Below are 15130 nucleotides of genomic sequence, written 5' to 3' on the forward strand. Positions count from 1 at the left end.
GAAGACTGCTGTCATAAGCCAATTCAGGTCAGTCAGGAGTTTTGGGTTCAAGATTAGTAAGACAAGAGATACTCAGACAATCTAACATTTAAAGGATATGCAGCAAGGATATAGCATTGATTCAGTTAGGCACAACTTCCCTGCCTTTTGTTAGATGTGGTGGTCTCTTGGTCTTCTGACCAAGGGAAGAGCCTGTGGAAGGCATTTCTAACTCTTTCTGTTCTAGCTTTTATGCTTAGATCACCAGGAAGCTATACAAGTGGTTTGAGTCCTAGACCTTTGAGCCAATTAAATCTTAAGGATAAGTTAAATATATTTATGTCTGTCTATCTATCTATCTATTTATCTATCTATCTATCTATCTATCTATCTATCTATCTATCTATCTACCTCTTACTCATCTGTGTGGGATAGGGTCTTTAAGATACTTCTATCCCACCTTGCCCCTTTCTTTAGCAGCAAGAAACTAAGGATCTTATAGAGGAGATTTAAATCCATCATTTAAATGGCTCAAGAAGCTCATTGTAGGTGGCACTGAAGAAGAAGTTTAGTTAAAAGTGGGGAAAAAAAGTGTAGACAAGGAAGAAATAAAGTTTTTTTTTTAAAAGCAATATTACAGTCCCCTGAATAAGTCACAATATAGAGAAGAAAAATAGCAGAAATTTCAGGTTTCACTGTAACCTTGAGAAAGAATGACTCTCAGATCTTAATTATATGGCCCATGTGGTGAGTGATTCCAAATATTTATAATTCCTAATAGATACCCTGATGCAAAGCAGTGACAATGACCAGGAACAACTCTAGGAACACCAAGACAACAGGACATATGATGAAATGTTCATCACAGTCACCAATCCTTATCACAGATTAAGATGATCTTTGCAGGCTAACCAGGTCAAAGAACACTCTTCAGGGGCACTGTTATTGCTCACTCCACCCCCATTTGACCCTGCATTGCTGCTTACTCTTCTTCCTGCCGACATTGGGGTCAAAGTTATAGCTTACCACACTGCCCATTGTCACTGGAGCCCGTGCTACTGCCCACTCCAGTTCCGTTGGGCCCCACACTAATGCTCATTATGCCAGAGCCAAATACTAACCTACCATGCAAGGGCCAAGGGATGCCAAGTGCTTTCATTGCTCCACCATGCTGGAACTCAGCAATGTTCCAGTGCCAAAGGCTGATCACTGCCCTCTGTGCCAGACTAAGCTATCACCTATTCCATGTCTCACATACTACTTTTGTTCCCTGTGCCAAGATCTGAACACTGTCATCAGCACAACTTCTTCAGTGCCTGCTGCCCATGCCCCTAAGCCAGAGAGTTACTTTTCCTGGTGGTCCACCATATTAATAAGGTCATGAACAGCCACAGAGGGTGGCTCAACCAACTCTTTAGGGATTCTGGTCAGCCAATTCATGACTTCTTTTCCTCTTCCTATAACTGACCATCCTCTCCAAAATAGGAAATCCGTCTTACCACCCATCACACCTAAATGTGGGCCATCTCAAACTCATAATATATTTGCCATGGGCAAGTATATCCAATTCAGGATCACTCAACAAAGCTCAAATAAAGAAACACAAAGTGAAAAGGGGAAACCAGAGACTCTTCTAGGCCAGCACATGTACTTTAGCTGAGATATATGATCAAATGTCACATTGTCCAGGTTATGGGAGGGAACCTGGAGGGTTGGGGGCTATGTGGGGGTCACTTTTCAGAGACCTCTTGACTCCACCTCATTTGAAGGTCCCAGAAAGAGCTGCATTTCTCAGGAATGAGAGTAGAGCTTTGTTTCCTTTTAAACTGATATAGCCCTGCCTTCCTAAGAAAGTCATCTGGGATACATTTAGCATACTTGTTCATATCCTCAATTCCAAAAAGGTCTCCAGAGTATTGGAGAAGATCAAGCATTATCCTTTTAAGTGACTGTCCCAGGACTTCCCACTAAAAAGTCCCCCCAACCAAAAAAAAAATCCATGTGGTACAGTTCCTGATGGTCTCTCAAATGTCATAAGAAAAAGACTCAGGTAGTTTATTCAGCAGAGTTTCAAGGAAGGCCCAGGCCTAATTCAACTGGTTAACCCTGTAAATCACAATTACTTCCTAAATACAGCATTATGCAGGTCCAAAAAATGATAGTTTGAAACTTTCTATATGACAGAAACTGTACTAAGCCCTGACGATATTAATAGAAACAAAAAGAAAGATGATCCTTGACCCTAAAGAGTTTGTGTTCTGGTAGGGGAAGACAAGGCATAAAAGGAAGCTGAAAAGGGAGGTTGCTAGGTACCTAGTACAAGTGTGCAATGAAGAAAGAAGTTTGAGAATGTATGTATATATATGTGTGTGTATAGAAATATATATAGATACATATATATACATATATATATAATTGGCCACTCTATTTTAAAAATCAGAATTCTAGTAATGTCCTTGCATTCCTACTCTTAAGACATTTAGTCCCAATTAGGTTGAGCTGAACCTCACTAAGTCCCCACACTGGGATCTTACTTTGTAAAGGAACCTAGCTTGAGCTGAATCTCTCTGTATTTGTTTCCTCATTTCTCTAAAATCTCTTCTTAGTTCTAATAATCTACTTTACTGACTCATAGAATACTGGGACTGCACGTTCCCATGACATATCTCAGTTAAGCTCCCTTTCAAGAGATATTCCTAGAAAGTTAAGTATAGCTTTTATAACAATAGATTTTTATTTGTATCTTTTGCTTTTACATTGCCTAAATTTCCCCTTGCATTTCTCTCTTCCCCTTCTCTCAGAAAGCCCTCTGAAGTATTCAACATAAAAGCAAGAGAGAGAGAGAGATGGGAGAGAAGAGGGAAAAAAATCAGCAAAACTGATCATAAAAAATACATAATGTTTCACACCAATGGGCCCCCACATCTGTAAAGGATTTAGAAGGAGGAAAAGTTGTCTGTGTTACTTTCCTAACTCCTTCAGGATCACTACTTTTATTTTCATCTTAAGGTATTAATTAATAAAATATGGGTACAGTAGAAATGGTGGTGGCTTAGGAGGTAGAGGTTCTCAGTTTGAATCTTGGATCCATAAATGAGGATTTACATTTCTGTAAATTTACATTTACATTTTAAATTCATACTTTACATGTCTGGCACTCAGTTTCCCCACCAGAAACTATTTCTACAGCTTTTTCTAGTTCTAAACCTTAGTAACCTAGGAGTTAAAAGCGTGCCCTTTTTCCTAGGTATGTTGTCACTTTAGTAAGAGATCATAATCCAAATTAATTAAAGTATAATAGTGGAGTAATAACAACAACAATAACTGGTAATGCTTTAAGGTTTTTAAAGCACTTTACAAATATTTTCTCATTTTATCCTCCCAATATTAAAAGGTAGTTGATGTTATTATGCCCATTTTACAGATGAGGAAAATCAGGCAGGCAGTGGTTAAGAATCTTCCCAGGGTCACAAAGCTAGTATGAGGCTGAATTTGAACTCAAGTCTTCCTGATTCTAGGTCCAGAAGTCTATCTGCTGTCCTATCTAGCTGGCAGTCAGAGACTATATAATTGATTTTGTGATTGTTGTTCAGTCATATCCTACTCTCCATGACCCTATTTGGGGTTTTCTTAGCAAAGATACTGAAGTGTTTTGCCATTTCCCTTTTCCATTCATTTTATAGATGAAGAAACTAAGACAAACAGGGGTAACTGACTTGCACCTAGTAAATACCTGGGGCTGGATTTGAAGTCAGGTCTTCCTGACCTCAGGCTTGGCACTCTATGGAGTGCACCACCTCATTGCCTGTGATTGACATTAATAAGTCAGTAAACATTTACTAGGCATCTACTATGTGCCATGCACTATACTAAGCTCTGAAGATACAAATACTAAAAGGAAAGACAGTTCTTGCCATTAAACAACTCACAATCTAATGGGCCATCCATCACAGAAAGGAAAACTGAAAAGTCCTTAGCAGAATTTACCGAGCAGAGGGACATGATGGAGCACAGTCCACTGGGAAATGAAGAGATAGCTGACCTGTGTTCCCTTACTAAATGGAGGTTTGGGGAGGAACTCTTCACTTTGCCCTCTAATCAGAGGGCTCCCGAAGTCAGAGGTTTAGTACTGATGAGGTTTAGCACTAAGACTGATGGCTCTGAATATACTAGGTTGGTGGGGAAAGAAAACTCTGCATTTGCCTTGTGTTAGATGATGTTAAAAAGGGTTCAATTCAATATTGTAATTTAGTTAATGTTGACTATATTACAGACGAGATTTCACATTCTTTTGGGATTTATTGAAGGAACTAGTATATTAGGACTTTCAAAATTTACAAGTTCAGGTAACTTTGAGTCCACAAAGACATGACGAGTGAAGAAATACAATTAAGTGAAAAATACCTTTTTAAAAAATTAGGTAATAACTGCAAATGAACCCTCCTAGTGCTTTTAAAAAATTAGAATCATTCCTGTAATGAAATGCTGTGACACAATAATGCAGCTAGAATGTTCATAAAGCAATCCCAAAGCCTATAGAATTTATTTGTGTTACTCAGGATTTAGTCAGCAACAATTTTATTGTTAAAGTTAAGTAAGTGTAGCCAGAAAATATATTCTTTGGACACATTTGTTTTTTCATGAACATGTGTTTCAAACTCCAGGTGGCCTGAATGTGAATGAAGAGAAAATTGAAAAAAGAGAAAATAGAAACTCCTTGGCATGACCATAAAACCAAATTCAATATTCCAACACAACTGACTGAAGAATAAACAACTTACAATTAAAAAAAACTGCTTTTCTATGTATCGTATATTATGCCAAATAAATAACCAGTTTGACAGATTTTTCTTTTCAGCTGACTGAGGGTTTTGTCACTGTATCTATATAACTTTTGAATGGAGCATGGGTTCAGATGAATTTAGGGTTTGGAGTTAAGAAGACCCAGCTTCACATCTCACCTCTGGCAACAGCTGTGTGACTTAGGCTCTTCATTTAAGATGTAAATGTCCAAGGCAGCTACCTAAGGTTTAGGATACATGTTCATCTGTTTGGCATCTACAGTCCTTCTTCACAAGAACATGGTTCTAAAGTTCACTTTCAGTCTTTAATTATGATCTTCCACACAATTTATGGTTTGGGCAAACTTGACTTCTTGCTATACTTCAACATGATATTCAATCTGACATCCCTGTGCCTTTGAATAGTCTTTCCCCTCCTTACTCCCTTACTCCCTCCTCATCTCTGTCTGTTAGAAGCACACTCAAGTCAACTCAATTGATAAGCATTTATTGTTTGTTGACAGTTATGCTTAGGGCACTGTGCTAAATACTGAGGATACAAAGAATGGAAAATGGGAGAAAAACAGTTGCTCTCAAAGAACTCATAATTTAATAGGGCATACAACATACAAATATCCATCCATCCATCTATCTATCTATCTATCTAAAGAACTTTGGAATCAATTATATGATATGGGAGACACTGGCAAAGGACTACCCAGCATGTACATCAAAGAAGGCATTTAAGCTCTTATGAGTGAAGCAGGAATGTAGTAGCTCAAAAGAAATGAGAGATGTGCAAATTTAGAGACATCTTGACTCCAGTTGTTCACATGGACTATCTGTGCCCAACCTGTGGTAGAGTCTTCTGAGCTTATATTGGTCTGATCAACCTTAACGAGACTCACTGTACCTTGACTCCAACATAGTGTTGCCATTTTGGTCCTCTTTGAGAACAAAGGACAACAACCAACCAATCTACACACACACACACACACACACACACACACACGTATATATGTGTGTGTTTATATATATGTGTGTGTGTATATATATAAACTTTTGCTGTCTCTTTAATATATATATACATATATACATATATATGTGTACACACATAAATATATCTACATAGGATAATTTGTACTTAATCTCAAGGAGAAGGCACTAGCATGAACAGGGATTCAGAAAGTTTTCTTAAAGAAGGTGGGAGAGACCTGAAGGAAGCCAAGGTAGACAGAAGATAGACAGGAGGCAGAGATGAGGGGGGAGACATTCTGGACATGGAATGACCACCAAAGAAAATGCATGGAGGTGGGAGATGAAATGTCTTGTGCACAGAGGAACAAAACCAGTCACTGGATGTTAGAGTATCCTAGAAAGGTAGGAGTGGGTCAGGTTATAAAGGGCTTTAAAAGAAAGAATTTGACATGTGATCCTGCAAGTGATAGGAAGACACTGGGGTCTAATAATGAAGAGATGACATGTACACTTTAGAAAGATAACTTTGATAGTTGAGTGGAAGATGGACTGGAGTGGGGAGAGATACAAGGCAGAGAGACCAAAGAAAGCTTTTGCAATAGTGTAAGCATGAATTTATGAAGTCCTGCACCAGGATGGTGGCAGTGTTGGAAGAGAGAGGGGGGTCATATGTGAGAGATATAATGAAGATAAAATCAACAGGCATTCACAACAGAGTGGATGTAAAAGATGAAGTAGAGTGAAGAGTTGAGGATGACATCTAGTATGTAAGTCTAAGTTCCTAGGAGTATGGTGGTGTCCCAGACAGTAACAGTGAAGTTAGGAAGAGAGGAAGGTTTGGAGAGAAAGATAACGAATTCAGTTTTGGAAAGATTCCATTTGAGAGGTCTACAAGACGTCCAGTTCAAGATGTCAAATAATCAGTTAGAGATGCAAGATGGGATGTCAGGAGAGAGCTTAGGGCTGAAAAGTAGAATTAAGACTTGATTGCATAGAGATAATTGAATCAATGGGATCTGATGAGACTACCAATTGAAGTAACATAGGGGGCAGAAGGCCCAGGACATAGCCTTAGGAGACCTTCAGAGATAATGGAAATGTGGAGGATGAAGATCCAGGAAAAGAGACTTAGAATGAGCAGTCAGATGTGTTGGAAGAGAATCAGGAGAGAATAATGTTATAGAAACCAAGAGGAAAGAGAATATCAAGGAAAAGAACAGTGTTAAAAGTTAAAAACTGCAAAAAGGTTAAGAAGGAGGAGAATTGAGAAAAGGCCTTTAAATCTGGCAATTAAGATACGGTTAATTTTGGAGAGAGTGGTTTCATTTGAATAGAAGGTTGGAAGTCCCACCGAAGAGAGTTAAGAAGAGAAGAAAGGAAGGAAGTGAAAAGAAATGAAGTGAAAGCCCTGATATAGTCTTTTTGAGGAATTTAGCCATGAAAGGAAGGTGAGATACAGGATGCTAGCTAATGGGAATGGAAGATTATTTGAGGATGGAGGAGATATGGGCATGTTTGGAGATAGTATGGAAGGAGCAAGTAGACAAGGAGAGATTGAAGATTAGTGAGAGAGTGGGGATAATGGAGGGAGCGATCTGCTGAAGTAAGTAGGAAGGAATGGAGCACTTGTGCTCATAGAAAGGTCTACCTTGACAAGAATGGCCACCTCTCCATATGTGATATGGTAAAGCAAGATATAACAGGGGAAGAAATCTGTGTAATGAGAGATGAAGAGGATGTGAAGAGAAGGAGCCCATGAAAAATGGCCTAAATTTTTTTCAGTTAAATATCAGGCCCAAGATCATGGGATTATAAATTTAGGGCTGGAAAGCAGGCTTTTGTTGTTGTTGTTGTTGCTCAGTTGCTTCAATTGTGTCTGGATTCTTTGTGACCCAGTTTGGAGTTTTTTTGACAAAAATTCTAGAGTGGTTTGCCATTTCCTTCTCTAGTTCATTTTACACATGAGGAACAGAGGCAAACAGGGTTGAGTGACTTGCTCCAGGTCACACAGTTAGTAAGTGGTTGAGGTTGAGATCATATTTAAGCTCAAGAAGAGTCTTCTTTACTCCAGGACTGGTATTCTATCCAGTGGACCACTTAGCTGCCTGAAAAATTTGTTGTGCCTTTTTTCACAAATGAAGAAACTAAAGTATAGAGAGGTTGAGTGACTTGCCCAAGGTTACAAAGATACTTAAGTGTCAGAGGCATGATTTAAACTCGGTTTCCTCCCAATTCCATATTCAATACCCGATCTTATCTCTCTGAATACCTCTTTTCCTTCAAACCTCAGCTGAAACATCACTTCTTACACAAGGCCTTTTCTGATGTGCCCAGTGGGTAGTACCTTCCTACGAAAATAACTGATGTTAATTTTGGATATATTTTATATATAGTTACTTATGTAGAAGTCATCTCCCTTGACAGAATGTAAATTCCCTGAGGGCAGCGAATATTTCATTTTTGTCTTTGTATTTCCTGTAGTCTATCATAGCGTCTGGAACATGGTAGATACTTAATAAATCTCTTGTGCTTGGTTGACTGACTGACTGACTGACTGACTGACTGACTGATAGATTGATATCTCCTAAGTCTTGTGATCTTCCTCCTAGTATAGTTCATTGGGCTAATGAAATCACTGATCCTTCCCAAAGTTCCATATAAGACCATACCAAAATAGCTCTCAAAATAAAATAAAGCAAATCCAATTAAAACTATTAATAATGGAATATTCCCAGGGATAAACACAACAATTGAAGCACCTTTAGAACAGCAAAAAGTACAATATAAGCAAAGTGAATTGAACAGAAATAGGCTTACCTCCAACAAATCCCACACAGAGGTAAAGTTGTATTACACTAGTACAAAAAGAAGCAGAAATCATTCCCAAAGCACATAGTATACCTCCTGCTATCATTACTGGCCGGCTGCCAAATTTATTCACCAAAATGCTGCTTATTGGACCTAAAGGAAAAAAAGAAGGTAAAGAAATTTTCACTTAAAAAAAAGTTTTTTGAAATTTATTTTTGAAGTTCAAAGAGCATATTGTTTATATTCAAGAAACAATTTTACTTCATAAAATATAATTTAGTACAATATCTTAAAGTATCTGTATTGTTACTATTATCTTTTTAAAATGTGAAAGTTCTTGAAATTAATATTTTTCCTTAAATCTAATTGAACATGCATTTATTAAGCATCTCCTATATGTGCAAGGCATGGAGCTAGGTGCTATCTATATAAAAGTAAATCCTAGAGATTGGTAGATAACTACAACAATGATGTGGTTAGGGAGACATAGATTGAAATAGTGAATTTCAAAAGAAGAGAGGTTATCTAGTGATGGAAGGAGAGGAAGGATCTAGAAATGTCAATGATGAGCAAGGGATATTCTGACCTCCTTTAGCCCAATATGCTGGGAGGCATGAGCAAGATAGTCCATCTACTACTGGAAAAAGTAGTGAAGGATATGTCTTCTAGGGAAAGCCTAGTTTCCATGTGTATAAGATGGAGAGATAAGCAGAAAAGGTCTAGGAAGAAGGGAAATTTGTTAGTGATAAAATGAGTCTTCCTGAGGGCATAAAGGGAATACTTTCCTCCTATCCCCTCCCCACCCATGGAGAAGGCAAGCAGTATGATATCAATTATACACATAAAATCATGTGGAAACATATTTTGATGTTAGCCGTATTGCAAAAAAAAACCAAATATGTGAGAAATTTATACTTTAATTTGTACTCAGAACTCATCATATATATATATATATATATATATTTATCACCAATACTTTGGAATTGTCTTGAATCATTCTATTGATAAAAGCAGTCAAGTTTTTCATAGTTGATCATCATTACAACATTGCTGTTACTATGCACAATGTTCTCCCATTTCTTCTCACTGCATATAGGTCTTGTCATGTTGGGTTTTTTGTTTTTATTTTTTTCTGAAAGCATCTTCCCCTTGTAATTTTTTTCATACTATAATGGTATTCAATCACAATCATATGTGACAACTTCTTCAGTCATTCTCCAATTGATGAGCATCACCTCAACTTTTAATTCCTTGCTAGCATAAAGAGAGCTGCTATAAATATTGTTGTATGTATTGTTCTTTTCCTTTTGCTTTCATATATTTGGAGTACAGACCTAGTTGAGGTATTGCTAAGTCAAAGGGAATTTATATAGTATAATAGCCCTTTTGGCATAGATGCAAATTGTTCTCCAGAATGATGGGACAGTTTACTACTCCACCAACAGTTTATTAGTGTGCCTATTTTCCCTGATCCCTTCCAATATTTGTCTTTTCTCATAGGTGTAAGGTGATACTTCAGAGTTATTTTAATTTGAATTTCTCTAACCAATAGAGATTTAGAACATTTTTATATGAATATAGATAGCTTTTATTTCTTCTGAAAACTGCCTGTTCATATACTTTGATCATTTGTCAATTGGGAAATGACAAATATTCTTTTTATAAATTTGACTCAGTTCCCTAAGTATTTGAGAAATTAGACCTTTTTTGGAGAAATGTGTAAATATTTATACATATATATTATATATTAGTTCATATATTATTTATGACACCTGTTAGCAAAATGTAGTTTTCCTGATTATCTCTTTTAATTTGGTCTATTTTTGCTTTTGCTTTATCTGAGATCATGATTGCTACCTCTACCTTTTTTACTTTAGCTGAAACATATTGGATTGTGCTCCCATCCTTTACTTTAACTTTGTGAGTGTCCTTCTGTTTCAAGTGTTTCTTTTATAAACAACATATTGTTGGATTCTGGTTTCTAATCCATTCTGCTATCCACTTCTGTTTTATGGATGAGCTCATCTTATTCACATTCAGAGTTGTGATTACTAAATGTGTATTTCCCTTCATCCTATTTTCTTCTGTTTCTTCTCTCTCTCTATTTCTCCTCATAAGTCTATTTTGCTTCTAACCACTGCCTCCCTTAATCTACCCTACCTTATTTATTTATTTATTGATGAATGTGTCCTATTGGATAAGATAAATTTCTACACACGACTCTGTGTGTGTATGTGTGTGTTTTCCCTCTTTGAACCAATTCCGATAAGAATGAGATTCAAGCATTGCTCATTCCCCACACATTTTTTCTCTCCACTATACTCTTTCTTTCAAGCCTCTTTCATATGAGAAAATTTTCCTCATTCTATCTCTCCCTTACCCCTCTTCCCAATGCATCCCTCTTGTTCACCTCTTCATTTTTTTTGAGATTATTCCAACATAATCAACTCACACCCATACCCTCACCTATATGCAAACTCCATTTAACTGCCCTAATAATGATAAAGTTCTTCGCAGTTACTTGAATCATCTTCCCACATAGGAATGTAAACAGTTTAACTTTATCAAGTCCCTCATGATTATAAATAAAATCTCTTGAGAAGTCATAGGTTCACATCTTAAACACAAAGGGAAGTGAATCTTTTCCATTCTTCCATGAACTTACTAGTTAGAATAATACATGACAGATATATCCCTTTGGAAAATGTTACCTTGTACTAACAGGACATACATAAAATATTCTTGTCAGTTCACTGAAGTTTTGTAATTGCATCCCTTAACAGTTGCTTTTCATACCTATCTAGCATCTAATATTCAGGGCCAACCAATAGCTATATTGTGCTATATTTGTTGGCCCTAACAACAAAAATATGAATCTGCAAAAGAAAACTATTTGGTTCCAAGGATATAAAAGTAGAGAATTTATGATACTATAGTTTTAAGAGTGTCTGACTACACTTAGAATTTTGTTATATGGTCTTTTGATATGTGTATATTCAACAGACTAGGGAGAGCTGCAGAAGGTGTTCTGAATGCTATCTCTGATTTTTTTTTACTTGATCTCATTATTTTACAATCTTCTGATATATTCCATGTTTTCAGAGCCCAATACATATGACTTTACCTAAAGCAAGGGTTCTTAACTTGGAACTCTCAGAAAGGGGTCTGTACATAGATTTAAAGGGATCCATGGAATCTGATGGGGAAAAAATACTGTTTATTTTAACTAATCTCTAATAAAAATTTAACATTTCTTTTAATTATGAATGTAGGCAACAATAAAATTCAAGAAAAGGGTCCATAGGTCTCTTCAGACTACCAAAATCTCTACCATATAATGCAAAAAAAAATATTTTAAAAGATACAAGGACATATAAACACAGACAGGTCTGGGGGAAAGAGGAGGAATACTCAGGTAGCTATATATCCCAGAGTTGCATTGCTTCACCTCAACAAGATTTCATGTTGTTTTCCATCCTTAAAGAACACAGTTCAACAACTACAGTAAAATTAGTCAGCCTCAACTAAAGACCCAGGCTTTTCTTGGATTAATCTGCTGTTCCCAGAATGTCTACTGACAGCAGATGTTGCCTGCTGGATGTTACAGTTCAATAGCTCTACCTTCATTGGTTATGATAATAGACATGACAATGATTTAGCAACTTGAACCCTAGAAAATTTTGAATCAAAGATAGTTTTCAGCACTTTCCCCTAAAAAAGGATATGATCTGCAGCCAAATCTAACTGAACCTATAGATATCACTATCAATATCAGATAAATAGCATTTAATAAATTTCTAGTATTCCAGATCTTGAGGGATCTCCAGACATAAAGATAAAATATATTCCTTGTCCTCATGGAATTTGAAATTTACAATCAGAGGACACAATACATATACACATATGTGTATAACATACATATTATATAAATATACAGATGTACGTACATAATTAAACACATCTCTATATACATATATACATCTCTATATACCCATATACATATGTATATGTATAGATTCATGTACAAATTCATGAAACACAAATGCACACAGACGTGTGTGCATAATAAGTAAATCTTAATGGTAAAAAGAAAGTATTATGTAATATTGTAGAGGAGGCTATTGTTAACTTAGGAGCCTGGACAATTTTTTTCTTAGAAATAGGGGTAACTAAATTGATCTTTAAATGTTAGGTAGGAATTCAACAGTTGGAGAGTAGGTGATTTAATGCATAGGTATTAATACGGGCAAAATCAAGGAATTTGGAGAGTATATAACATATACAGATTAAGGTGAATTGTCCTATTTGGCTGGAGCATTGAGGTCATAGAAGGTAGTAGTGTAAAATAACACCTCAAAAGTAGAATGTTCATCAATAAAGCATTTCTTTTTACAGGAGAAGAAAACTGAAGGAAATGTCAAGTGTTGGCAGACTGTTGCCAGGAAAAGAAGAAAATAATGCACCATTGAAAGTTTTTGAAAGAGGAATGCCTTGACCAGATCTATAGATAAGGAAGATATCTGGCAGCTGGAGGTTGTAGGAAGAATGAGTCAATCAGAGGACGGTGCTACAAAGGCAGACCATGTGTGAGAATTGAAAGCTTGAAGTGAACTTCAAGGGTGAAAGTTATTCTGTAGTATGATAGAGAAAGTCTGCAGGGTCCTCCCCACAGGGGAAAAAAACTGAGGCCAGCAGGTTAAGTGACTTGCCTAGTTCACACAACTGGTAAGTGTCTGAAGCCAGATTTGAACTTGTGGAAATGAGCCTTTGTATTTCCTGGCCCAGCACTTTATCCACTGCACCACCTAGCTGCCCTAGAGGGTATTGAATACCCTCGCTAAAAGATAAACCTGGGGTGCGTGTGTGTGTGTGTGTGTGTGTGTGTGTCTGTGTGTGTATGTGTGTGTTTTGGGGAGAATGACACATCAAACCCTTACCAGTCATTAATAACAGTTAGTGGTCATCTAATAAGATAATGAGTAAATGGGACATGGCTGGAAGTTTTGTTTTGTTTTTTGTTTTGTTTTGGTTTTTTTTGGAGCCAGCAATCAGACAGTGAGTGACTGAAGCATAAATTATTCATCAAGAGCACCCAAAGAGGGCAAATTAAAGTTGAATGAATGCTGGGCAAGCAGAGGGCAGTGAAGAACTCTGGATGCCTGTGAGAGGAATGGATCTGAATGAGAATGTTTGTGTCTGAAGATAGAAACACAGGGATGGAGGAGATAGAAGAGGGGGGAAAAAAACTTTACCACCTTCAAAATTTGTTTGTTTTTAAAGTTATCCTTATAATCAATATAAATAAATGAATACAAATATATTTCCTGTAGCAATAGATAATGGTACATGTGATGACCCCCACTTAAGATTTTCTCCAAAATAAAAAAAAGGCTAATTCTATTGAATTTCAAAGCTATATCCACATTTAAAAAAATTGTTGAATTTTATAACTTGAAGCTAACTCAACCAACACTTTCTTTTTACAAATGAGGAAAATGAGGTCTAGAAATGTTAGGTGATTTTCCTGAGGCCACTAGGTCAACTAATGGAACACTCAGGACTGAAACTAAAGAGTCTGGTGTCAGTCAGTCAATAAACATTTATTAAGCATCTAGTATGTGCTAAGTGCTGGTGATACAAAAAGAAGCAAAAGACAGTCCCTGTCCTTAAGGAGCTCACAATCTGAGGAGGGAGACAATAAGCAAACAAATATGTAGAAAAAAGCTATGTACAGGACAAACAGGAAATAATTAACAGAAATACCTTAAAACATTTAAATAACTATGTACAGACAAGCTATTTACAGGATAAATTAGATGTAATCTCTGAGGGATGGCAGTAGCAGCGAGAGGAATCAGGAAAGACTTGAAACAGAAGAAGATGGGATTTTAGTTGGGATTTGAAGGAAGCCAGGGAAACCAGGAGGTGGAGATGAGGAAGAAAAGCCTTCCAGGCCAGGGAAAAATTTCTTGAGCTGTGAGATAGAATGTCTTATGCAAGGAACAGCAAGGGAGCCAGTGTCACCAGATTGAAGAGTATATGGTAGGGGAAGCCTGGAAAGGTGGAGAAAGGGGAATAGGAAGGACTTTGAATACCCAATAGAAGGGCAGCTAGGTGGCACAGTGGATAGAGCACTGGCCCTGAAGTCGGGAAGACCTCAGTTCAAATCCGACCTCAAATCAAACACTTAACACTTACTAGCTGTGTGACCCTTGGCAAGTCACTTAACCCCATTGCCTCACGAAAGAAAAAAAAGAAAAAGAAAAAAAAATGAATACCCAGTAGAAGGTTTTGCATTTCATACAGGAGGTGACAGGAAGTCATTAGAGTTTATTGAGCAGGGAGATGACATGGTAAGACTCATACTTTAGGAAAATAACTTTGGTGGCTGAATAAAAGATTGATCAGAGTAGGGAGAGATTTGGGGTAGGCAGATCTACCAGCAGACTATATTGTAGTAGCCCAAGCATTAAGCAATGAAGGCCTGCATCAGGGTGGTGACAGTATCACAGGAGAGAAGGAAGTACTTTCGAGCAATGTTACAAAGGTAAAATCAATAGGCCTTGGCAACAGATTGGATGTGG

The 15130-nt window shown here is 37.0% G+C and overlaps 1 protein-coding gene across 7 annotated transcripts in view; it reads right to left on the reverse strand.

The window, feature by feature from the left end:
* The window catches only part of SLC16A7 (solute carrier family 16 member 7), a 214005-nt gene that overhangs the window by 10873 nt on the left and 188002 nt on the right, over positions 1-15130 (reverse strand). For all 7 annotated transcript variants that reach the window (XM_027854958.1, XM_027854955.1, XM_027854957.1 and 4 more), the window contains one exon: positions 8556-8699. In XM_027854958.1, coding sequence (XP_027710759.1) covers positions 8556-8699 — 144 coding nt within the window. The remainder of the gene's footprint in view (positions 1-8555; positions 8700-15130) is intronic.

This window comes from Vombatus ursinus, unplaced genomic scaffold, assembly GCF_900497805.2.
Source record: "Vombatus ursinus unplaced genomic scaffold, bare-nosed wombat genome assembly UNPS02010769.1, whole genome shotgun sequence".
NCBI lineage: Eukaryota > Metazoa > Chordata > Mammalia > Diprotodontia > Vombatidae > Vombatus > Vombatus ursinus.